Source organism: Emys orbicularis, chromosome 8, assembly GCF_028017835.1.
Source record: "Emys orbicularis isolate rEmyOrb1 chromosome 8, rEmyOrb1.hap1, whole genome shotgun sequence".
NCBI classification, from domain to species: domain Eukaryota; kingdom Metazoa; phylum Chordata; order Testudines; family Emydidae; genus Emys; species Emys orbicularis.
In genome coordinates, this window is record NC_088690.1 from 75,186,574 (window position 1) to 75,212,075 (window position 25,502).

The 25,502-nt window shown below is 44.3% G+C and overlaps 1 protein-coding gene and 1 pseudogene across 1 annotated transcript; both read right to left on the minus strand.

Moving 5' to 3' along the window:
* Positions 1 to 601: 601 nt before the first annotated feature.
* Positions 602 to 10,870, minus strand: LOC135882921 (protocadherin gamma-A4-like; annotated as a pseudogene).
* A 10,755-nt stretch (positions 10,871 to 21,625) lies between these two features.
* LOC135882922 (protocadherin gamma-B5-like) lies at positions 21,626 to 24,109 on the minus strand. The gene has a single exon (XM_065409951.1). The coding sequence runs from the start codon at positions 24,107 to 24,109 to the stop codon at positions 21,626 to 21,628; it is 2,484 nt and encodes an 827-aa protein (XP_065266023.1).
* Between the last annotated feature and the right edge of the window lie 1,393 nt (positions 24,110 to 25,502).

Here is a 25,502-nt window from a genome sequence, read left to right on the forward strand (position 1 = left end):
TACCCTGTATTATTTGCAATACGGAAGATCAGATGAAATCATATTTGGAGTTAAATACACTGGTTTATAAAAATAAGTTAATATTGAGAACTGTGCTGTCACTGAAACATTTTGCCCTTCAGTAACATTCTTATTCTCTCCGATCTATGTTTCTATGTTTCTAAAAATATAGGAAAATGTCCTTACTTTGTAATATCTGAAGTAAGGTAATTTATATAGTATCACAGATTAAAAGCAGATTCAAGTTTTGAACAAATCACCGTTTCATGAGAACTGCAAAAGGGAACTTGGAAATCTGTTTTCTAAATGGGTTCACAATGTAAATATTATTACATACAATATATTTATATATACGTATCCGTCCAATACTCTGAGGACAACATTGACTCCAAACTCAATTCCGAATAGCATGCCAGAGTCTGGTTCCGGTGATCAAAGCTTTAAAAGAAAAAACATATAGTATAACCGAGAATTTCTCTCTCTCCCCGCCCCACAACATTCTCTCTAATACAGGCCCCCAAACACTTGATGCACTCAGTAATTCTCTAGCGATTAACAGCTAGCTATATTTACAAATATAAATCACAAGATTAAGCAGATATTAGTTGACCTGAATGGACGTCTGATCCATGTTATTGTCTAACTCTTCAGTAATTAGAATATGATCCTTTATCTCACAAGAGTGCTGACTAGTGAGAGTATTTGCATAGTTTGGGAAAAGTTGAACTGGCTCTTTCTGGAGTCCGTGGTTAGAGAAACCTCATGTGAGAGTAGGGGTGAAGAAAAGCTCTGACTCCATCGAGCCCCACAAACTGCGAGACGGGAACTCCACTGAAAGTCACACTCGAGGAGTCAAACAGCTGCGAGTTTCTCCACCGGCGGAGCCTCAGGGCCAGTAACACTATGATAAAGGTAAAGAACAAGTAGGAAACGGAAGCCACAGCGATCACCAAATACAACGTGAGGCTGGACTGGGGGTCTATAGGAGCTGAGAGGCAGCTTAAATCGGAAAGGATGTCGGGGATGCTGTCAGCCACCACCACCGTGACAGTGACCGTGGCAGAGAGAGGGGGCTGTCCGCTGTCCTTCACTAAAACCACCAGACTTTGCTTGAGCGCATCTTTGTCTACAAAGTAGCGCGCTGTCCTGATCTCGCCGCTGTGGAGTCCTACAGAGAAGAGCTCCGGCTCTGTAGCCTTCAGCAGCTGGTAGGAGAGCCAGGCGTTCTGCCCGGAGTCCGCATCCACCGCCACCACCTTAGTGACCAGGTAACCCGGCTCGGAGGAGCGAGGGGCCAACTCCACTCCCGTGGAGCCATCGGTGGGAAAGGAGGGGTATAAGATGTGCGGGGTATTGTCATTCTGATCCAGTATAGAGAGAGTGACGGAGACATTACTGCTGAGAGGTGGGGAACCCCCATCCTGAGCCTGCACTTGGAACCGAATCTCCCGGAACTGTTCGTAATCGAAGGAGCGCAGAGCGTAGACAGCCCCAGTCTCCGAGTTGATGGAGATGGAGGAGGAGAGCGGAGCTCCCTGGATCTGAGTTCCAGTAATGGAGTAAAAAGCAACAGAGAGTCCGGTGGCACCTTTAAGACTAACAGATGTATTGGAGCATAAGCTTTCGTGGGTGAATGCCCACTTCGTCGGATGCATGTAATGGAAATTTCCAGGGGCAGGTATAAATATGCTGGCAAGAATCAGTCTGGAGATAACGAGGTTAGTTCAATCAGGGACGGTGAGGTCCTCTGCTAGCAGTTGAAGTGTGAACACCAAGGGAGGAGAAACTGCTTCTGTAGTTGGCTAGCCATTCACAGTCTTTGTTTAATCCTGATCTGATGGTGTCAAATTTGCAAATGAACTGAAGCTCAGCAGTTTCTCTTTGGAGTCTGGTTCTGAAGTTTTTTTGCTGTAAGATGGCTACCTTTACAGCTGCTATTGTGTGGCCAGGGAGGTTGAAGTGTTCTCCTACAGGTTTTTGTATATTGCCATTCCTGATATCTGACTTGTGTACATTTATCCTTTTATGTAGTGACTGTCCAGTTTGGCCAATGTACATAGCAGAGGGGCATTGCTGGCACATGATGGCATATATAACATTGGTGGACGTGCAGGTGAATGAACCGGTGATGTTGTAGCTGATCTGGTTAGGTCCTGTGATGGTGTTGTTGGTGTAGATGTGTGGGCAGAGTTGGCATCGAGGTTTGTTGCATGGATTGGTTCCTGAGTTAGAGTTGTTATGGTGTGGTGTGTGGTTGCTGGTGAGAATATGCTTAAGGTTGGCAGGTTGTCTGTGGGAGAGGACTGGCCTGCCTCCCAAGGTCTGTGAAAGAGAGGGATCACTGTCCAGGATGGGTTGTAGATCACTGATGATGCGTTGGAGAGGTTTAAGCTGAGGACTGTAGGTGATGGCCAGTGGAGTTCTGTTGGTTTCATCATAAAGGTTGGGGTGCGGGAGGGAGTGCAGGGTGTGGGAGGGGTGTGAGAGGGGGTGTGGTGTGCAGGAAGGGGCTCAGGGCAAGGGATTGGGGCAGAGGAGCGGTGAGGGGTGTATGAGGGGCCTCAGGGAAGGGGATTGGGGTGCAGGAGGGGTGCAGAGTGCAGGAGGGGGCTCAGGGCAGGGGGTTGAGGTGCAGGAGGGATGCTGAGTGCAGGAAGGGGCTCTGGGCAGGGGATTGGGGTGCAGGAGGGGTGCGGGGTATGATAGGGGGCTCAGGGCTGAGAGTTGGAGTTCATGGGGGTGCCAGGTGCAGCGGGGGGCTCAGGGCAGGGGATTGAGGTGCAGGCAGGGGGCTTAGGGCAGGGAGTTGGGGTGCAGGAGGGGTGCGGGGTGTGGCAGGGCCAGATCCAGCCTGCGGGCATTATGCTGTGTCTGGGCACACCCGGCACACCCCATGCGCTCTCAGGGAGAAAACGGAGGCTCCTCTCGGGTTATTCTCCATGACGTAGGCGGGGTAGGATGTTTTATCAAAGAAAGGGGCGTTGTCGCTCGTGTCTAAAATCCGGAGTGGGATCGTGGTGGCTGTAGAAAGAGGAGGAGTCCCATTGTCTGTGGCGGTCACTGTGATGTTGTATACTGCCACCTGCTCCCTGTCCAGGGCTCGGTCTGTCACCAGACTGTAATAATTATCCAACAATTTCCTCAGCTGGAAGGGGAGGTTGCTGGGTGTGGAGCACGTGACAACCCCGTTCTCTCCGGAATGTAGATCTTGCACAGTCACGGGGGGAGAGTCCTCAGGGATCAAGTCGACAAGAGACGAGAGACGTGATTGGTAATCCTGGTCACAATTTTGGATCTGTCAAAAAGGCCTCCCCCGTCATGGGCTTGCACCTCGATTTCATATAACGCAGCTTCTTCAACGTCCATGTTCCCCACGACTGTTAATTCTCCCGTCCTTGAATCCAAGCGGAATGTCCATGAAGCTTTATTAGTTATCTTTCTGATTTGAGTATTAGAACATAAGAACATAAGAATGTCCCTACTGGGTCAGACTAAGGGCCAGGTACCCCAGAGGGAATGAACAGAACAGGTAATCATCAAGTGATCCACCCTCTGTCGCTCATTCCCAGCTTCTGGCAAACAGAGGTTAGGGACACCATTCCTGACCATCCTGGCTAAAAGCCATTGATGGACCTATCCTCCATGAATTTATCTAGTTCTTTTTTAAACCCTATTATGATCTTGGCCTTCACATCCTCTGGCAAGGAGTTCCACAGGTTGACTGTGTGTTGCGTGAAGAAATACTTCCTTTTATTTGTTTTAAACCTGCTGCCTATTAATTTCATTTGGTGACCCCCTAGTTCTTGTGTTATGAGAAGCAGTAAACAACACTTCCTTATCTACTTTCTCTACACCAGACATGATTTTATAGACCTCAATCATATCTCCCCTTAACCATCTCTTTTCCAAGCTGAAAAGTCCCAGTTTTATTACTCTCTCTGCATACAGAAGCTGTTCCATACCCCAAATCATTTTAGTTGCCCTTTCCTGAACCTTTTCCAATTCCAATATATCTTTTTTGAGATGGGGCAACCACATCTGCACATAGTATTCATGATATCGGCGTACCATGGATTTACATAGAGTCAGCATGATATTTTCTGTCCTATAATCTATCCATTTCTTAATTATTCCCAGCATTCCGTTCACTTTTTTGACTGCTGCTGCACATTGAGTGGATGTTTTCAGAGGACTATCCACAATGACTCCAAGATCTCTTTCTTGAGTGGTAACAGCTAATTTATACCCCATCATTTTATATGTATAGTTGGTATTATGCTTTCCAATGTGCATTACTTTGCATTCATCAACATTAAACTTCATCTGCCATTTTATTGCCCACTCACCCAGTTTTGAGAGATCCTTTCGTAGCTCTTCACAGTCTGCTTTGGACTTAACTATCTTGAGTAGTTTTGTATCATCTGCAAATTTTGCCACCTCACTGTTTACCCCTTTTTCCAGATCATTTATGAACATGTTGAATAGGACTGGTCCTAGAACAGACCCCTGGGGGAACACTACTATTTACCTCTCTCCATTCTGAAAACTGACCATTTATACCTACCCTTTGTTTCCTATCTTTCAACCAGTTACCAATCCATGAGAGCACCTTCCCGCTTATCCCGTGGCAGCTTACTTTGCGTAAGAACCTTTGGTGAGGGACCTTGTCAAAGGCTTTCTGAAAATCTAAGTACACTATATCCACTGGATCCCCTTGGTCCACATGCTTGTTGACCCCCTCAAAGAATTCCAGTAGATTGGTGAGGCATGATTTCCCTTTACTAAAACTGTGTTGACTCTTCCTCAACAAATTATGTTCATCTATAGGTCTGACAGTATTGTTCTTTATTATAGTTTCAATCAGTTTGTCCGGAACTGAAGTCAGACTTACAGGCCTGTAATTGCCAGGATCACCTCTGGAGCCCTTGTTAGAAATTGGCGTCATATTAGCTATCCTCCAGTCATCTGGTCAGAAGCTGATTTAAATGATAGGTTACAGACTACAATTAGTAGTTCTGCAATTTCACATTTGAGTTCCTTCAGAATTCTTGGGTGATTACCACCTGGTCCTGGTGACTTATTGCTGTTTAATTTACCAATTTGTTCCAAAACCTCCTCTAATGATACCTCAATCTGGGACAGTTCCTCAGATCTAAAAAGAATGGCTCAGGTTTGGGAATCTCCCTCATATCCTCAGCTGTGAAGACCAATGCAAAGAATTCATTTAGTTTCTCCGCAATGGCCTTATCATCCTTGAGTGCTCCTTTAGCACCTTGATCGTCCAGTGGCCCCACTGGTTGTTTAGCAGGCTTCCTGCTTCTAATGTACTTAAAAAAAAATTGCTATTACTTTTTGAGTCTTTGGCTAACTGTTCCTCAAATTCTTTTTTGGCCTTCCTAATTGTATTTTTACGCTTCATTTGCCAGTGTTTATGCTCCTTTCTATTTTCCTCATTAGGATTTAACTTCCACTTTTTAATGGAAAAAAGTGGAAGTTTCTGCTTCTTTTACTTTGTTGTTTAGCCATGGTGGCTCTTTTTTGGTTCTTTTACTATGCTTTTCAATTTGGGGTATACATTTAAGTTGAACCTCTATTATGGTGTCTTTAAAAAGTTTCCACACAGCTTGCAGAGATTTCACTTTTGGCACTGTACTCTTTAATTTCTGTTTAACAAACCTCCTCATTTTTGTGTAGCTCCCCTTTCTGAAATTAAATGCTACAGTGTTGGGTCACTGTGGTGTTTTTCCTACCACACGGATATTAAATTTAATTATATTATGGTCACTATTACCAAACAGTCCAGCTATATTCACCTCTTGGACCAGATCCTGTGCTCCACTTAGGACTAAATCAAGAATTGCCTCTCCTCTGGTGGGTTCCAGGACCAGCTGCTCCAAGAAGCAGTCATTTAAGGTGTCAAGAAACTTTATCTCTGCATCCCGACCTGAGGTGACATGTGACATTTTACCTCTTGGGGTATTCCTTCACCCGGATCAGTCGCTTTCACGGTCACCATCCTGGACCCCGTAGGCATATTTTCTAAAACATTAAATTTGTAGACAGGCTGACTAAAAACTGGTGCATTGTCGTTAGCATCGTTAACAATAACATGGATTTGCGCAGTGCCGGACCTGACTGGATCTCCCCCGTTAGTGGCTATGAGGATTAGATCATGGATCTAGCTTGTTCTTTGCGGTCCAGAGACTTTTCCAGCACCAGTTCTGGAATATTTAACTTCATCTGATCCAGTTTGCACATCCAGAGAGAAATTCCTATTACTGCTGAGGTGGTAGCTCTGGAGAGAATTTATCCCTAAATCTGGGTCTTGCGCCTCCTGAAGGGGAAACCGCGATCCCGGTGCTGTTGTCGCACTGATTTTTACTTCCAATTCTTCTGTCTGGAAGTTGGGAGCATTGTCTTTAATCTCTGTGATTTCCACTTCAACTCTATAAAGCTTCATTTTTTCTTCAACAATAATCTCAGAATCTTGTACGTCTAATACGGCGATCACAGTCCCAGGTGGACAGTCCTCAGGGACTGAATTGAAGAAAGACCTGATAATAATTTCAAGAGCGTTGTCATTCACATAATTGACCACAATGACAACTTTTGATCTGTCAAAATGGCCTCCCTCGTCATGCGCTTGCACCTCAATTTCATATAACGCAGATTCCTCAAAGTTCAGGTTCCCCACGAATGTTATTCCACCCTTTTTTGAGTCCCAGTGGAATATTTTGGAAGCTTTCTCTGTTATTTTCCTGAATTAGTATTTTATCTCTTTGTTGACTCCTTCATCCAGATTGGTGACTTTTACTGTAACCACCCTAGAACCTTTCTGCAAATTTTCCAAAATGTTCACTTTCTAGACAGGCTCATTAAAAACCGGCACATTGTCATTTGCATCAAGAACGATAATTCTAATTTGCGCAGTGCCAGACCTGACTGGATCCCCCCATGTCTAGCTGTGAGGACTAGATCATGAACAGCTTTTTCTTCTCTGTCCAAAGACTTTTCCAGCACCAATTTGGCATATTTTACTCCATTTGATCCATTTTGCACACCGAGAGAAAAGTGCCTATTATTGCTGAGCTGGTAGCTCTGGAGAATATTAGTTCCAAAATCTGTGTCCTGTGCTTCTGGGAGAAGAAATTGCGACCCTGGAGCTGTTGTTTCACTATTTTTTATCTCAATTTCTTCTGCTTGGAAGCTGGGAGCATTGTCATTTATATCTGTGATTTCAATTTCAACTCTATAAAGCTTCATTTTATCCTCCACTATAACCTCACTGTTTAACAGACACTCCCTCCAGCCCGTCACAGATCTGCTCTCTGTCTATCCTTTCCGTGGTGAGTAAATGGCCTCTCAAAATTCAAAGCAAAATACCGAGTCCTACCTTTGGAAACAAAGCGGACGCTGTGGTCTGAGAGCTGCTTTACACCCAGTCCCAGATCCTTTGCCACATTCCCCATGAAAGATCCTTTCTCCGTTTACGCCGGAATCAAATAGCGAATATGCCCAGACACTGCCTTCAAAACGGTAACCAATATAAAGCAGAACAGAGCTCACCCTTTGCAGTGCCAGAGCCTTGTGTATCTGCCATTCCTGCGGAGATGTGGAGAAGCATCTGATTCTCCGTCAGGGAAAAGGTCTCCGTTTAGATTTTATCTTTGGGTAAATGTTTCCAAAACTATCTATAATTAAACCAAATCCAATTTCAGCTAATATTGTTCTTTGCTGTCGTCCAGACCCGGTGTGTGTGTGAATCTGTTCACTCTGTGTTCTGTGCTGAGTAACTGCGGGCTAGGCTGGCTCGATCTCTCATTACATTTCTCCCCTTGTAGGTGAACAGTGCCCCTTAGAGCCTCAACCAATAAATGCAGTATCTCCATGCTGGACATTTTAAAGCGGTATTTATATTTGAGATTTAATATTGTAAATAAGCTACTTTCTGTTTCTTTGGTAAATATACCTGATGCCGAGGGAAGGAACAAAATGTTGGATGCTGGGGGATCTCACTTTATTCCTTTGAAAGAGTTACTGATAATGGTTCGTGTAGTTTAAATATGGTTGTGTATGAATTATACATACTCAGATTTTTCTAGACATATCAGATATATGTCTTTTAATCTAACAGTCCATCTGTTTGAATGTCATTCGTGTGGTCACTTGTCATATTCTAATATCCTCTTTTAGTGACTTTATTCCTAACATATACATATGTCACATGGAGTAATATTTTGTTCACATCTGAGATATTTTGACTTGGTCAAATCTGCCATTTAAGTCACAGTATTCATTACCAGCTCAATGGATGAAACAGGAATACAGAAAACATGAGTGCTCACTATGGATGAGCTCTGTCAAATGGGTGACATAAAATAATCTGTACTCCATAAATTTTCAATTCTTGTAATTTTAACATTCAGTTAACAATTGAGAATAGAATGAGAGGCTTCATTGAAAATTATACCAGAAAAGGGCAATAATGCATAAATGCAAAATATGAATAGACAAATATGTGTATTTATATACAGATGCCCAACACACACATATACAGATATATACCACATATCTGGTAGTAATACCAGTTTGACAAACTGCCTACTCATATATGATACCACAAGATCCATTGTCTACAGCCAAGCTCTAAAATACACCCGCATTTGCTCCAATCCCTCAGACAGAGACAAGCACCTACAAGATCTCTATCAAGCATTCTTAAAACTACAATACCCACCTGGTGAAGTGAAAAAACAGATTGACAGAGTCAGACGAGTATCCAGAAGTCACCTCCTACAAGAGAGGCCCAACAAAGAAAATAACAGAATACCACTAGCTGTCACCTTCAGCCCCCAACTAAAACCTCTCCAGTGCATCATCAAAGATCTACAACCTATCCTGAAAGATGATCCCTCACTCTCACAGATCTTGGGAGACAGACCTGTCCTCGCTTACAGACAACCCCCCAACCTGAAGCAATTACTCACCAGCAACCACACATCACTGAACAAAAACACTAACCCAGGAACCTATCCTTGCAACAAAGCCCGATGCCAACTCTGTCCACATATCTATTCAAGTGACATCATCATAGGACCTAATCACATCAGCCATAACATCAGGGGCTCGTTCACCTGCACATCTACCAATGTGATATATGCCATCATGTGCCAGCAATGCCCCTCTGCCATGTACATTGGCCAAACCGGACAGTCTCTACGCAAAAGAATTAATGGACACAAATCTGACATCAGGAATCATAATACTCAAAAACCAGTGGGAGAACACTTTAACCTGTCTGGTCATTCAATGACAGACCTGCGAGTGGCTATTTTACAACAGAAAAGCTTCAAAAACAGACTCCAACGAGAAACTGCTGAACTCAAATTGATATGCAAATTAGACACAATCAATTTAGGTTTGAATAAAGACTGGGAATGGCTGAGCCATTACAAACATTGAATCTAACTCCCCATGTAAGAACTCTCACACTTCTTATCAACCTGTCTGTACTGGGCTATCTTGATTATCACTTCAAAAGTTTTTTTTCTCTTACTTAATTGGCCTCTCAGAGTTGGTAAGACAACTCCCACCTGTTCATGCTCTCTGTATGTGTGTGTATATATATATCTCCTCAATATATGTTCCATTCTATGCATCCGAAGAAGTGGGATGTAGCCCACGAAAGCTTATGCTCAAGTAAATTTGTTAGTCTCTAAGGTTCCACAAGTACTCCTGTTTTTTTTGCGGATACAAACTAACACGGCTGCTACTCTGAAACCTGAAATAAAATCACATGATTATTTGGTTTATTCTGCACCTTTGGTCACTGAGACTCACAGACTTCAAGGCCAGAAGGCAACGACTGCGATCATCCAGTCTGACCGCCTGCACATTGCAGGCCACAGAACCTCACTCACCCACGCCTGTGATAGACCCATAACTTCTCACTGAGTTACTGAAGTCCTTAAATTCCTCATGATTTAAAGATTTCAAATTGCAGAGAATCTACCATTTACTCTAGTTTAAACAAGTAAGTGCCCCATGCCCCATGATGCAGAAGTAGGCAACCTTCCCCCCTCTCCCCCCAGTCTCTGCCAATCTGACCCCTGGAAAAATTCCTTTCCAACCTCAAATATGGTGATCAGTAGGATCCTGAGCATGTTGGCAAAACCCACCAGCCATACACCTGAGAAAATATTGTCTGTAGTAATTCAGAGCCCTCCCCATCTAGTGTCCCATCTCCAGCCATTGGGGATATTTGCTACTAGCAGTTGCAGATAGGCCACTTCCCATTGTAGGCTATCTCATCATGCCTTCCTTTCCCTAAAATTATCAAGCTCAGTCTTGAAGCCAGTTAGGGTTTTTGCTCCCATTGTTCCCCTTGGAAGGCTATTTTAGAACCTCACTCCTCTGATGGTTAGAAATCTTTATGTAATTTCAAGACTAAACATGTTGAGGGCCAGTTCATATCCATCTGTTCTTGTGTCAATATTGGTGCTTAACTTAAATAACTCCTTTCCCTCCCTGGTATTGATCCTTCTGATGCATTTATAGAGAGCAATCATATCTCCCATCAGTCTTCTTTTGATTAGGCTAAACAAGCTAAACTCCCAGAGTCTCCTGTCAGTGTAGATTTCCACTCCTCTGATAATCCTAGTGGCCCTTTTCTGCACCTGTTCCTGTTTGAATTAATCTTTCTTAAACATGGGAGACCAGAACTGCACACAGTATTCCAGATGAGGTGTCACCAGGGCCTTGTATAATGGTAATAACACTTCTCTATGTCTACTGAAAATACCTTGCCTGATGAATCATAGGATTGCATTAGCTTTTTCATGGCTGCATCACTTTGGAGGCTCATAGTCATCCTGTGATTGACCACTAATAACCTCCCTACTGCCTGACAGTTCTCCTTTCAGTATGGCCTGTTGTAGTCTCCCTTTTAATCAGTTCCTTATCCACCTTTCAATTCTCATATTAATCTCCTTCTTCTCCAATTTAACTAATAATTTCCCATGTGGAACTGTATCAAATGCCTTATTGAAATCCAGGTAGATCTACTGTATTTCCTTTATCTTCTTCAAGAAGGAGATCAGGTTGGTCCGGCATGATCTACCTTTTTTGTAAAACCATGTTGTATTTCATCCGTGTTACCGTTTACCTCTTTGTCCTTACCTACTTTCTCTTTCAAAATTTGTTCCAAGACCTTGAATACAATTTAGGTCAAACTAAAAGGCCTGTAGTTTCCTGGATCACTTTCTCTCCTTTCTTATAAATAGGTACTATATTAGCAATTTTCTAATCATAGGTCATGACCCCCAAGATTCATTCAGTTGCACTCTGTCCGCCACTTAATCTTTCATGACAAGTTGTGAGATCCCAAGTCACTGGACACTTCACAAATTGGAAGGTTTCCAGAGAAATATTTCCTTTTCCCCCTCCAAATGTAGAATATGCTCCCTTGCCACACCTAGAAATATTTAAATGGTCCCAGACCCACCATAGATACTATTCTCTCATGCACCCAGTGACAGTTCTAAGGCTCGCCACCTGGGGATCCTGAAGGGCTGTAAGTAGATCCATGTTACGGAAAAGGAGAGAGTTTCACATTCCCATTGGGAATCAAAGCTTGCTCTTAACTCTGAAAAGTGGCACAAAGAAATTTCCCCAAAATATGACATTTGTATGTATATGAAGGCATTTGGAGGACATTTCTAAATATTTGTATAACTCCTTGTGACCACTGAACATTGGCTCAGTGTAGCTAAGAGAAATCTGGTGTTACAACTGCAAATAAAGAAAAATTGCCCTATAATATTTTTGTAATCTCACCAATATTTGGAGAAGTGTTTTTCCCCTTTAAATAGTATGGCATATCCAGAATAACTAATAGCGTTATGTAAAGATTTTATCATCACTTACTTAGCATGATACATCAAGGCTCTGCCACTGTTGAGTAATAAAATCATAAAAACGTATGCCATTAAAACATCTATATCACACCACTACCCAACACAATGCTATAACAGAAAGACATTACCCAAAGAACAAGAGTATCTTTCTATACTTGCAGCTATAGCAACTACCCAAGATGTTACAGAATCATAGAATTGTAGGACTTGAAGGGACTTCTAGAGGTCATCTAGTGCAATCCCCTGCACTCATGGCAGGACTAAGTATTATCTAGACCATCCCTGTCAGGTGTTTGTGTAACCTGGTCTTAAAAATCTCCAATGGTGGAGATTCCATAACCCTGCTAGGCAATTTTTTAACCACACTTCCAATTAGGAAGTTTTTCCTAATGTCCAATGTAACCTGCCTTTGCTGCAATTTAAGACCATTGCTTCTTGTCCTAGCCTCAGAAGTCAAGGAGAACAATTATTCTCCCTACTCTTTGTAACAAACTTTTATGTACTTGAAAACTGTTATGTCCCCTTTTGTCTCCAGACTAAACAAACCCAATTTTTTCAATCTTCCCTCATAGATCATGTTTTCTAGACCTTTAATAATTTTTGTTGCTCTTCTCTGGACTTTCTCCATTTGTTCACATCTTTCCTGAAATATGGCACCCAGAACTGGACACAATATACCAGTTGAAGCTAATCCATGCCGAGTAAAATGGAAGGATTACTTCTCATGTCTTGTTTACAACACTCCTGCCAATACATCTGCGATGCATGGCTAGAAAGGGTTAAATATCCTGCAAAATAAATAACTGTCAAAAGACATGTGGGGAGATAATGTTTGTGTTTTTGTGTATTTTGTGTATGAGTCGGGTCGACTATGTAATCAACAGTCCCTATCCATTCTGTATTCTGATAATTCAGAGGTCAAAAGAACATCCTATCATTTAAATTAATTGTAAACACGGGATATCTCGGTATTCATCTCTCTTTGAAATGTACTGTGAATGGTGGAGAAACAAGCAAATGGCCTTATGTTAATTCATATAGCTACGTACTGGTGATGGACCTCCTTCAAAGTCATTCTAATTACCTTTTGTTCCCTGAGGAACTCCAATTTGTCAAAAGACGTAAAATTGTATAAAAGATCCTTGGGTCCTGATTCTGTCATCTCAGATCTGCTTAGGCTTCATCAGGGGAAGTTTGAATCGCAAGACTGAGGTCCCAGTTATTCTGGTATACCCTAAATATGAGATTTGGACATTGGACTATAACCTATGAACTATTTCTGAAAGAGCTATTTGCAACTACAAAGCTCACCATCTCTGCTATGAATATGAACCTCAATGAATTGAACTCATGTCTCTATGTATATTGATCTTTTAACCATAATCTCTCTCTCTTTTTTTTAATACATTTTAATTTAGTTAATAAGAACTGGCTGCAGAGTGTATTTGGGTAAGATCTGAAACAGTCATTAACCTGGGAGATAATGTGTCCGATCCTTTGGTATTGGTAGAACCTTTTCTTTTATATGATAAAATAAGATTTACAGAAATTTTCATCATATTTGACGTGGGTACATGGATGGAGGCCTGAGGCTGGATCACTTTAAGGGAACTGTGTTGTTTGGACTTCTGAGTAACAGTAAGGTAATAAAGAAGCTGTTTTATATTGGTTTGGTGAATCTAAGGCCCGGTCTACACTACGAGTTTAGGTCGACTTTAGAAGCATTAAGTCGAATTAAGCCTGGACACGTTCACACGACGAAGCCCTTTCTTTCGACTTAAAGGGCCCTTTAAACCGGTTTCTTTACTCCACCTCCGATGAGGGGATTAGCGATAAAATCGGCCTTAGCGGGTCGGAATTGGGGTAGTGTGGACGGAATTCGACGTTATTGGCCTCCGGGAGCTATCCCACAGTGCTTCATTGTGACCGCTCTGGACAGCACTCTCAACTCAGATGCACTGACCAGGTAGACAGGAAAAGCCCCGCGAACGTTTGAATTTCATTTCCTGTTTGCTCAGCGTGGAGAGCACAGGTGACCACGCAGAGCTCATCAGCACAGGTAACCATGATGGAGTCCCAGGATCGCAAAAGAGCTCCAGCATGGACAGAACGGGAGGTACGGGATCTGCTCGCCATATGGGGAGATGAATCAGTGCTAGCTGAACTCCGTAGCAGTAAACGAAATGGCAAAATATTAGAAAAGGTCTCCAAGGCCATGAAGGACAGAGGCCATAACAGGGATGCACAGCAGTGCCGCGTGAAAATTAAGGAGCTAAGGCAAGCCTACCACAAAGCCAGAGAAGCAAACGGAAGGTCCGGGGCAGAGCCGCAAACATGCCGCTTCTATGCGGAGCTGCATGCCATTCTAGGGGGTGCAGCCACCACTACCCCAACCGTGTGCTATGACTCCCTCACTGGAGAAACACACAGGGAAGCAGGTTTGGGGTATGAGGAAGATGAGGATGGAGATAATGTAGATAGCTCACAGCAGCAAGGAAGCGGAGAAACCGGTTTCCCCAACAGCCAGGATATGTTTATCACCCTGGACCTGGAACCAGTAACCCCCGAACTCACCCAAGGCGTGCTCCCATCCCCTGAGGGCACACAGGGGACCTCTGGTGAGTGTACCTTTGTAAATATTACACATGGTTTAAAAGCAAGCGTGTTTAATGATTAATGATTAATTTGCCCTGGCAATCACGGCCAGTACAGCTACTGGAAAAGTCTGTTAACGTGTATGGGGATGGAGCGGAAATCCTCCAGGGACATCTCCAGAAAACGCTCCTTCATGTACTCCCAAAGCCTTTGCAAAAGGTTTCTGGCGAGGGCTGCCTTATCCCGTCCGCCATGGTAGGACACTTTACCACGCCAGTCCAGTAGCACGTAGTCTGGAATCATTGCATAACAAAGCATGGCAGCGTGTGGTCCCGGTGTTTGCTGACATGCAGACAACATCCATTCCTTATCGCTCTTTGTTATCCTCAGGAGAGTGATATCATTCACGGTCACCTGGTTGAAATGGGGCGATTTTATTAAGGGGACATTCAGAGGTGCCCCTTCCTGCTCTGCTGAACAGAAATATTCCCCGCTGTTAGCCACGCGGTGGGGGGGAGGGGTGAAGTGATCATCCCAGAGAATTGGGTGTGGGGGGGAGGGGAGTTAGTTGGGTATGTGCTGCATGTTAACCCGGAAACCGCAGCCCCTCCTTTTACATTGCAAACCCATTTTAAATGGCCAACCCAACGGGTGCTTGGTTTGGGAAATGAGAGCGCTACTGTTTGAAACCATTCTCACATGTTAAGAAGGTTAAAAAAGCCAAAAGACTGTGTCTTACCATGGCTGCCTGCAAGCCGAAATCTGTGACCTGGCACTGCGTGAGTGATCTCTCACACCAAACCAGCAGGCCCTCAATATAAGAGGAAAAATGCGACCTTGTAACGAAAGCACATGTGCTGTGTAATGTGAACAGAAAAATTTAACGTGAAAGAGTGTACCCATTGTTCTCTAAAATGTGTCTTTTTTAACCACCTCTCCCTTCTCCTCCACCAGCTGCAAATGTTTCTCCTTCACAGAGGCTAGTGAAGATTAGAAAGAGAAAACGGAGGACGCGGGATGATATGTTCACGGAACTCCAGATGTCCTCCCACGCTGACAGAGCACAGCAGAATGCGTGGAGGCAGTCAATGTCAGACTACAGAAAAGCACAATATGAATGAGAGGAGAGGTGGCGGGCTGAATCGCGGGATGAACAGAGCAAGTTGCGGGCAGAAGATGATAGGTGGCGTCAGCTTGCAGACAGAAGGCAAGAGTCGATGCTCCGGCTGCTGGAGCATCAAACTGACATGCTCCAGCGTATGGTTGAGTTGCAGGAAAGGCAGCAGGAGCAGAGACCACCGCTACAGCCCCTGTGTAACCAACAGCCCTCCTCCCCAAGTTCCATAGCCTCCTCACCCAGACGCCCAAGAACACGGTGGGGGGGCCTCCGGCCACCCAGTCACTCCACCCCAGATGATTGCCCTAGCATCAGAAGGCTGGCCTTCAATAAGAGTTAAAGTTTTAAACTGCAGTGTGTCCTTTTCCTTCCCTCCTCCCCCACCCATCCCGGGCTACCTTGGCAATTATCCCCCTAGTTGTGTGATGAATTAATAAAGAATGCATGAATGTGAAGTAACATTCAACAAGCGCCAGCGCGCTTTTAAACGCCCAAATGCACATTCCACCACCATTCGGCACTTGCTCAGCCTGTAGTTGAACAGGTCCTGACTCCTGTCCAGGCTGCCTGTGTATGGCTTCATAAGCCATGGCATTAAGGGGTAGGCTGGGTCCCCAAGGATCACGATAAGCATTTCAACATCTCCAACGGTTACTTTCTGGTCCGGGAAGAAAGTCCCTTCCTCCAGCTTTCAAAACAGAGCAGAGTGCCTGAAGACGCGAGCATCATGTACCTTTCCCGGCCATCCCACGTTGATGTTGGTGAAACGTCCCTTGTGATCCACCAGGGCTTGCAGCAGCATTGAAAAGTACCCCTTGCGGTTTATGTACTCGGTGGCTTGGTGCTCCGGTGACAAGATAGGGATATGGGTTCCGTCTATGGCCCCACCACAGTTTGGGAATCCCACTGCAGCAAAGCCATCCACTATGGCCTGCACGTTTCCCAGAGTCACTACCCTTGATATCACCAGGTCTTTCATTGCCCTGGCAACTTGGATCACAGCAGCCCCCACAGTAGATTTGCCCACTCCAAATTGATTCCCAACTGACCGGTAGCTGTCTGGCGTTGCAAGCTTCCACAGGGCTATCGCCACTCGCTTCTCAACTGTGAGGGCTGCTCTCATCCTGGTATTCTGGCGCTTCAGGGCAGGGGAAAGCAAGTCACAAAGTTCCATGAAAGTGCCCTTACGCATGCAAAAGTTTCGCAGCCACTGGGAATCGTCCCACACCTGCAGCACGATGCGGTCCCACCAGTCTGTGCTTGTTTCCCGGGCCCAGAATCGGCGTTCCACGGCATGAACCTGCCCCAGTAACACCATGATTTCCACATTGCTGGGGCCTGTGCCTTGTGAGAGGTCTATGTCCATGTCAATTTCCTCATCACGCTCGTCGCCGCGCTGCAATCGCCTCCTCGGCTGGTCCTGGTTTTGCTTTGGCAAGTCCTGGCTCTGCATATACTCCAGGACAATGCGCGTGGTGTTCATAGTGCTCATAATTGCCACAGTGATCTGAGCGGGCTCCATGATCCCAGTGCTAGCTATGGCGCCTGGTCTGAAAAAAGGCGCGAAACTAGTATCTGACGGACCAGGGGAAGGAGGGAGGGAGGGGCGAGTGACGACATGGCGTACAGGTACAGGGAATTAAAATCAACAAAGGTGGCTGTGCATCAGGGAGAAACACAAACAACTGTCACACAGAATGCCCCCCCCCAAAGATTGAACTCAAAACCCTGGGTTTAGCAGGCCGTTGATTTCACGGAGGGAGGGGGAAGCTAATGAATACAGAACAAATCTATTTTTTACATCTTAAGCTGGCAGCCGACGGTGCAGCATGACTGATAGCCACTGCAGTACGATGACGATGGATACCAGTCGTAATATACCATCTTCTACCAAAAGGCAAGGGGCTGCTGCTGTGTAGCAATGGAGCCCCACGTCTGCCAGCCCCAAGTCTGCCAGCACCCAGATCGCCCTCGGCCTCTTCTGGGTACTTAGCAGAAAATACTGGGTGCTTGGCAGAAAATAGCATACTACGACTGATAGCCATCATCGTCAAGACAGTTCAATAGGACTGAGCATGTCTGCCCAGGTGCCCATGATTGACAGCCACTGCAGTACGATGACGATGGATGCCAATCGTAATATACCATCTTCTACCAAAAGGCAAGGGGCTGCTGCTGTGTAGCAATGCAGCCCCACGTCTGCCAGCCCCACGTCTGCCAGCACCCAGATCGCCCTCGGCCTCTTCTGGGTACTTAGCAGAAAATACTGGGCGCTTGGCAGAAAATAGCATACTACGACTGATACCCATCATCGTCAAGACAGTTCAATAGGACTGAGCATGTCTGCCCAGGTGCCCATGATTGACAGCCACTGCATTACGATGACGATAGATACCAATCGTAATATACCATCTTCTACCAAAAGGCAAGGGGCTGCTGCTGTGTAGCAATGCAGCCCCACGTCTGCCAGCCCCACGTCTGCCAGCACCCAGATCGCCCTCGGCCTCTTCTGGGTGCTTAGCAGAAAATACTGGGCGCTTGGCAGAAAATAGCATACTACGACTGATAGCCATCATCGTCAAGACAGTTCAATAGGACTGAGCATGTCTGCCCAGGTGCCCATGATCGACAGCCACTGCAGTACGATGACAACGGATACCAGTCATAATATACCATCTTCTACCAAAAGGCAAGGGGCTGGTGCAATGCAGCCCTACGGCTGCCAGCCCCACGGCTACCAGTCATGCTGCACCGTCTACTGCCAAAAGGCAGTTAGCTGCTGCTGCTGTGTAGCAATGCAGTCCCACGTCTGCCGGCACCCAGATGACATATGGTGACGGTGAGCTGAGCTGAGCGGGCTCCATGCTTGCCGTGGTATGTTGTCTGCACAGGTAACCCAGGTAAAAAGGCGCGAATCTATTGTCTGCCGTTGCTCTGACGGAGGGGGAGGGGCCTGACGACATGTACCCAGAACCCCCCGCGACACTGTTTTGCATCATTCGGGCATTGGGATCTCAACCCAGAATTCCAATGGGCGGCGGAGACTGCGGGAACTCTGGGATAGCTACCCATAGTGCAATGCTCCAGAAGTCGACGCTAGCCTCGGTACTGTGGACGCGGTCCGCCGACTAGAGCACTTAGAGCATTTTATGTGGAGACACACACAATCGGCTGTATACAACCGATTTCTATAAAACCGGCTTCTATAAATTCGACCTAATTTCGTAGTGTAGACATACCCTAAGTATTGGAATATCCACCAGCTTTATGGGGATTGTCTGCCCCATTCTTTACAGTTCACCCTAATTGAATGACCATAGCTGGCTCCCCACTAGGACCCTGGTCACAACATCTCAGAATGATGTTCACTTTTTTTTGCCACAGCGTTACACTTTTGACTCATATTTAGCTTAAGATCCACTATGACCCCTAGATCCCTTTCTGCAGTACTCCTTTCTAGACAGTCATTTCCCATTTTGTATGTGTGCAACTGTTTGTTCCTGTTTGTTCCAAAGTGGAGTACTTTGCATTTGTCCTTATTAAATGTCATCCTATTTACTTCAGATCATTTCTCTGGTTTGTCCAGATCCTTTTGAATTTTAATCCTATCCTCCAAAGCACTTGCAACCCCTCCCAGCTTGGTATCATCCACAAACTGTATAAGTATACTCTCTATGCCATTATCTAAATAATTGATGAAGATATTGAACAGAACCAGACCCAGAACTGATTCTTGTGGAAACCCACTTATATGCCCTTCCAGGTTGACTGTGAATGACTGATAACTTCTCTCTGGGAATGGTTTTCCAACCAGTTATGCATCTACATTATAGTAGGTCCATCTAGGTTGTATTTACCTGGTTTGTTTATGAGAAGGTCATGCAACACAGTATCAAAAGCCTTACTAAAGTTAAGATATACCACATGTACCACTTCCCCACTACTCACAAGGCTTGTTACACTGTCAAAGAAAGATATTCGATTGGTTTGACACAATTTGTTCTTGACAAATCCATCCTGACTGTTACTTAGCACCTTATTATCTTCTAAATGTTTGCAAATTGATCACTTAATTATTTGCTCCATTATCTTTCCAGCTACTGAAGTTAAGCTGACTGGTCTGTAATTCCCCAGAATGTCCTTATTTCTCTTTTTTAGATTGGCACTATATTTGCCCTTTTCCAGTCCTCTGGAATCTCTCCCATCTTCCATGACTTTTCAAAGATAATTGCTAATGGATCAGATATCTCTTCAGTCATCTCCTTGAGTATTCTAGGACAGTGTCTCTCAACCTTTCCAGACTACTGTACCCCTTTCAGGAGTCTGATTTGTCTTGTGTCACACCCCACACCCCCCCCAAGTTTCATCTCACTTAAAAACTTACAAAATCAGACATAAAAATACAAAAGTGTCACAGCACACTATCACTGAAAAAATGCTTACTTTCTATTTTTACCATATAATTATAAAATAAATAAATTGGAATATAAATATTGTACTTACATTTCAGTGTATAGTATACAGAGCAGAATAAACAAATAATTGCCTATGAAACTTTAGTTTGTACTGACTTTACTAGTGCTTTTTATGTAGCCTGTTGTAAAACTAGGCAAATGTTGATGTCCCCCCGGAAGACCTCTGAGTACCCCTCATTGAGAGCCACTGTTCTCAGGCCCTGGTGATTTGAAAACATCTAACTTGTCTAAATAATTTTTAATTTGTTCTTTCCCTATTTTAGCCTCTGATTCTTCCTCATTTTTACTGGCATTCACTATATTAGATGTCCAGTCGCTACTAACCTTTTTGGTGAAAACTGAAACAAAAATGTAATTTAGCACTTCTGCCATTTCCACATGTTCTGTTATTGTCCTCCCCCCTCCCCCCCATTGAGTAATGGGCTTATCTTGTCCTTGGTCTTCCTCTTGCTTCTAATGTATTTGTAGAATGATCTCTTGTTATTCTTTATGTCTTTGGCTAATTTAATCTTATTTTGTGCCTTGGCCTTTCTAATTTTATCCCTACATACTTGTGTTATTTGTTTATATTCACCCTTTATAATTTGACCCAGTTTCCACTTTTTGTAGGACTCTTTTTTTTTTTTTTTTTTTTTTTTGAGTTTCAGACTTTTGAAGATCTCCTGCTTAAGCTAGGGTGCTCTCTTGCCATACTTCCTATTTTTCCTACACAGTGGGATAGTTTGCTCTTGTGCCCTTAATAATAATGTCTCTTTGAAAAACTGCCAACTCTCTTGAACTCTTTCCCCCCCTTAGACTTGCTTCCCATGGGATCTTACCTACCAACTCCCTAACTTTGCTACAATCTGCTTTCTTGAAATCCATTATCTTTTTTGTGCTGTTTTTCCTCCTACCATTCCTTAGAATCATGAACTCTACCATTTCATGATCACTTTCACCTAAGCTGCCTTCCACTTTCAAATTCTCAACCAGTTCCTCCCTATTTGTCAAAATCAAATCTAGAATACCTTCTCTCCTAGAAGCTTTGTACACCTTCTGAAAAAAAAAATCTCCAATACGTTCCGAACATGTAGGACAATCTGTGCCCTGCAACGTTAAACGAGGCTCAGTTATTCAAAAGAAGCATTTTGAAAAGTATTTCAAAAATACATGTTTCAGTTAGATAGCTTTCATATTTTTCTCTACTATCAGAAAAAAAGCATATCTTAAAGAAGATACTTAAATGTTTCTGGAAAATGCATTTATTCCAAGGAAAGCTTTTGAAATTAGAGGAAAGACGCTATTCCCTTGAAAGTAAGAACTGTCTTTCAGTTAAAGCAATGGAAAGGGATTTAAAAGGTATGACTTTTATCCTCGGCTTACTTAATACTTCATTCCTGACTTGCCACCGCTCAGTTACTCCCATTATACCTCACATACTCGTGTAAAATGGAAATAACTTTCTCTGCCTTGCAGGGATGTTATGACAATACATTCATTCATACTTTGAGACCACGGATAATATGAGGATGACGGAAAGACACCTACTCTTTCACAATAAAAACCTGTTCTGCAAAGATATTATGTAAACAATGAAAACAGAAGCTCACCTCCCCAGTAGTCTCCGTCTCAGCCTGTAAACTGCTACATCCATTGCCAATAAATGGCATCCCAGAGCTGTCACTGCACAGAATATTCTCTGCCATTTGGGCATTGGGTTTCAGGAAGGCACATTTATTCCTCGTTAAATCTGAGGACAAACACAGCTGGTAGGTGTAAGGCAAAGTCCCATCTTCATAGCTTGGTGGGAACCTGCGGCCGGTATTTGAATAAGGGTCAGGACCAAAACACTGAAGTAATTTGGGATTTCCTGACCTTCGCAATTTCATCACAAAGGCCAGTGTAACCGTCAGAAGGAACAAAAATGAGATCAAGGCTAAAGCCAGCACCAAGTAAAACTGTAAATCAGACTGAGGTGCCGAGTCACCCGATTGGTCGCTCATTTCCGGAAGAGCCTCTTGGAAGTTCTCAGCAAACACCAGGTTGAGAGTCACTGTGGCGGAGAGAGGCGGCTGTCCGTTATCTTTCACCAGGGTGACAAGCCTGTGCTTCACAGCATCTCTGTCCGCAAAGGCGCGGGCTGTCCGGATCTCCCCGGTGTGCAGCCCCATGCTGAAGAGCGTCGGTTCCGTGGCCTGGAGCAGATGGTAGGAGAGCCAGGCATTGTGTCCTGAGTCAGCATCCACCGCCACCACCTTAGTCACCAGATAACCTGCCTCGGCCGAGCGAGGGACCATCTCGAACAAGGCGGAGCCATCGGCTCCCAGGGAAGGGTACAGGATGCGAGGGGCGTTATCATTCTGATCCAGAATAAACACCCTGACGGTGACATTGCTGCTGAGTGGTGGGGACCCGCCGTCTTGGGCCTTCACTTGCACTTCAAATTCCCGGAATTGCTCGTAGTCGAAGGAGCGCTGGGCATAGATAGCTCCGGTCTGGGAGTTAATGGAGATGTAGGAGGAGAGAGGCACCTCCTGTAGGTTGCTGCTCAGGATGGAGTAAGTGACTCGGGCGTTCCGGTCCAGATCCCGGTCTGAGGCTTTTACACTGAAAATCGAGCCCCCCGAGGGATTGTTCTCTGGCACATAGGCGGTGTAGGAAGGTTTCTCAAAGACAGGGGCGTTGTCATTGATATCCGAGATCTGCAACAGGATGTTTTTCTGGGTGGAGAGGGGGGGGGAGCCTTTATCTGTGGCTGTGATTGTGATATTGTACTCCGGGGTTCTCTCCCTGTCCAGGGTGCTGTCTGTGAGGAGCTTGTAGTAACTGTTTGACGAAACCGCTATTTTAAAAGGCAACTTGTGTTGAATGTGACACGTGACTTCTCCGTTTTCTCCCGTATCTTGGTCACGAACTTTGATCAAAGCTATCACTGTGCCGGGTACTGAGTCTTCAGCTACCGGGCTGGACACAGATGTAAACGTCACTTCCGGGGCATTGTCGTTTTCGTCAAGTATTGTTATTTGAACTTTCGAGTGAGCGGACTGGCCACCCCCGTCCCTGGCTTCTACCCCCAACATGTATTTATGTGTGTCTTCAAAATCCAAATTCCCTATACTTGTAATGCTTCCGTTCTCAGGATCTAAATGATATACTTTACGAGCATTTTCCGGAGTGTTGCTGAATGAGTATGTGATTTGGGCATGTACCCCTTCATCCTGATCCGTGGCTTTCACCTGAAGCACCAAGGAGCCCCGTGGTAGGTTTTCCCTCAGGCTGACTCTGTAGATCTCCTCGGTAAATACGGGGGGATTGTCATTGGCGTCAGTGACATTAACCCTAATCTGAGCAGTGCCGGATCTGACTGGATCTCCCCCATCCACGGCCGACAGGATCAAGTGATGAGAGTTTTGCTTTTCGCGATCCAGAGATTTTTCCAGCACTAATTCTGGGTATTTATTTCCATCCGGGCTCTCCTTCACAGCCAGGGTAAAATGCGGGTTCTTGCTGAGTTGGTAATTCTGCACTGAGTTGATCCCCGTATCTGGATCTTGAGCAGATTCCAGTTGAAATCGCGTACCCGGTAGTGCTAACTCATTGATTTCTAAACCAATGTTACTCTTCATGAACTGAGGGGCGTTATCATTAATGTCCTGGATTGCTACATTCACATGGAAAACATTCAAAGGATTTTCCACCACCGTTTCGAGTGTCAGGACACAAAGGGGTGTCTCCCCGCATATCGCCTCCCGGTCTATCCTGCCATTCACATACAGGTTGCCATTTTCCCCATTCACACTGAAGTATTGCTTTTCCGAATTGACACGGAGCTTCCGCTGCTGCAGTTCTCTGATATTTAATCCCAAATCCTTGGCGAGATTCCCCACAAGGGAACCTTTGGCCATTTCCTCAGGTAGGGAATAACGAAAGTGCTCCGAGACCGCCCGGCAGAACAAAGACAATAAGAAGGGAAACAACAGTACTTGCCGTGTGACTGCCCGGCTCGGCTCTCGGCGCCTGATGTCCATCCCGGTCTCTGTCAGATTTGCTCTCTCCTTTCCTTGTTTTGGTTACATCAGATGTTTACAAATCCCATCAGGGCAAAGGAATCCGCGGCAGAGGGGTAAGCGTTCCCGTATTGTGTGTTCTAACGGCCGTTCCCTTTTCTCAGCCGGACTGTGAAGGTCTCTCTGCTGTTTCCTCTGCGATCTGCGCTTTGTGACGGAGCAATCACACTGCAGGAGGCTCGGATGGATCTCCGGCTCCAGCCCTGGCTCCGCATTGGTCAACAGCGGCACTCCGAGTCTCAACGGGAGAACTGCAATAGCAGCGATCTTATCAAGGCGCCGGTGCAGCTTAGTCGCTTTATTTATTAATTATTAATATTATTATCATCTAAAGAATATACTCAAATTGTAAAGCACTGTACATTTCTTGTTAACTGTAAACAACTGCATCCCAGAGCAAAACTATACATATATTCTCCAATTTTTTTGTAGATATATCTCTCTATATATGGAAGCTATAGTATGAAATCTTGTCCTTTTCTACAAACTAATCCTTTTGATTTACTATAGAAAAAATAGCTGTCTGGTGAATCTAAAAAATGAATACGGATAATTTATAGTTCTAATTATTTTTAAACTATATCAAACGAGTAGATAGAAGAACTTTCCAACACTTGCAAAAAGTTCTCGTTCATAAACCACAGTCCTCAAATATCCACGTTCACACATATGCGTAGAATCCAGCAAGTGATAATTGTGAAATATTTGACAGAAAGAATTATTTTCTTAATTGAGAAGAGCAGGAACGATTGCGGGTTTATATATCCGATTTAGCATCATAAGTAAAACCCATTTCACATTCACATATATGTCCATTTTAAGCTTCTCTTTTTTCCCCGAAATAAATCTGCCCATTAAAAATGTACAACTACAAAAAGAAGATGAAGAAGGCGGCTCCACTCTCCTAAGTGATACTGTACTTAAAAGCTAGGTTCTCTCATAAATCCTAATAAACAAAATAAAATGAGTCCGGAAGAACCCTTAAGCGTTCCATATATAATGCATACCTAAAATCGTGGGAATGTTCTCTGGCAAGCCCTGCATACAAAAGCTTTTCCGTGATGCAAATCTAAACTAGGACAATCAATCATGAAAGCACAAATCAGACGTAAATCTAGTACTATAGCCCATTATACCAACATATTTCAAGTCAGTTAAGAATTTATCTATATTAATATACAGTGCTATAGAAGCACGTAGTTCTTTAAAAGCATAACAAAGAAGAAGTAAAATATTCTGTCTGAAATGTTGAAGTAATTAGTTAGTCATAAATAAAGGATTCTATAACGTTAGTTTCTGGATTATGTATTTCTAGTCTCTCTCTGTATATAAAGAATATTAGTAAAACCTAAAA

Bases quoted from the DNA above. Each gene is read 5' to 3' on its own strand.
- LOC135882922 (XM_065409951.1), bottom strand. From the start codon at position 24,109: ATGGACATCAGGCGCCGAGAGCCGAGCCGGGCAGTCACACGGCAAGTA.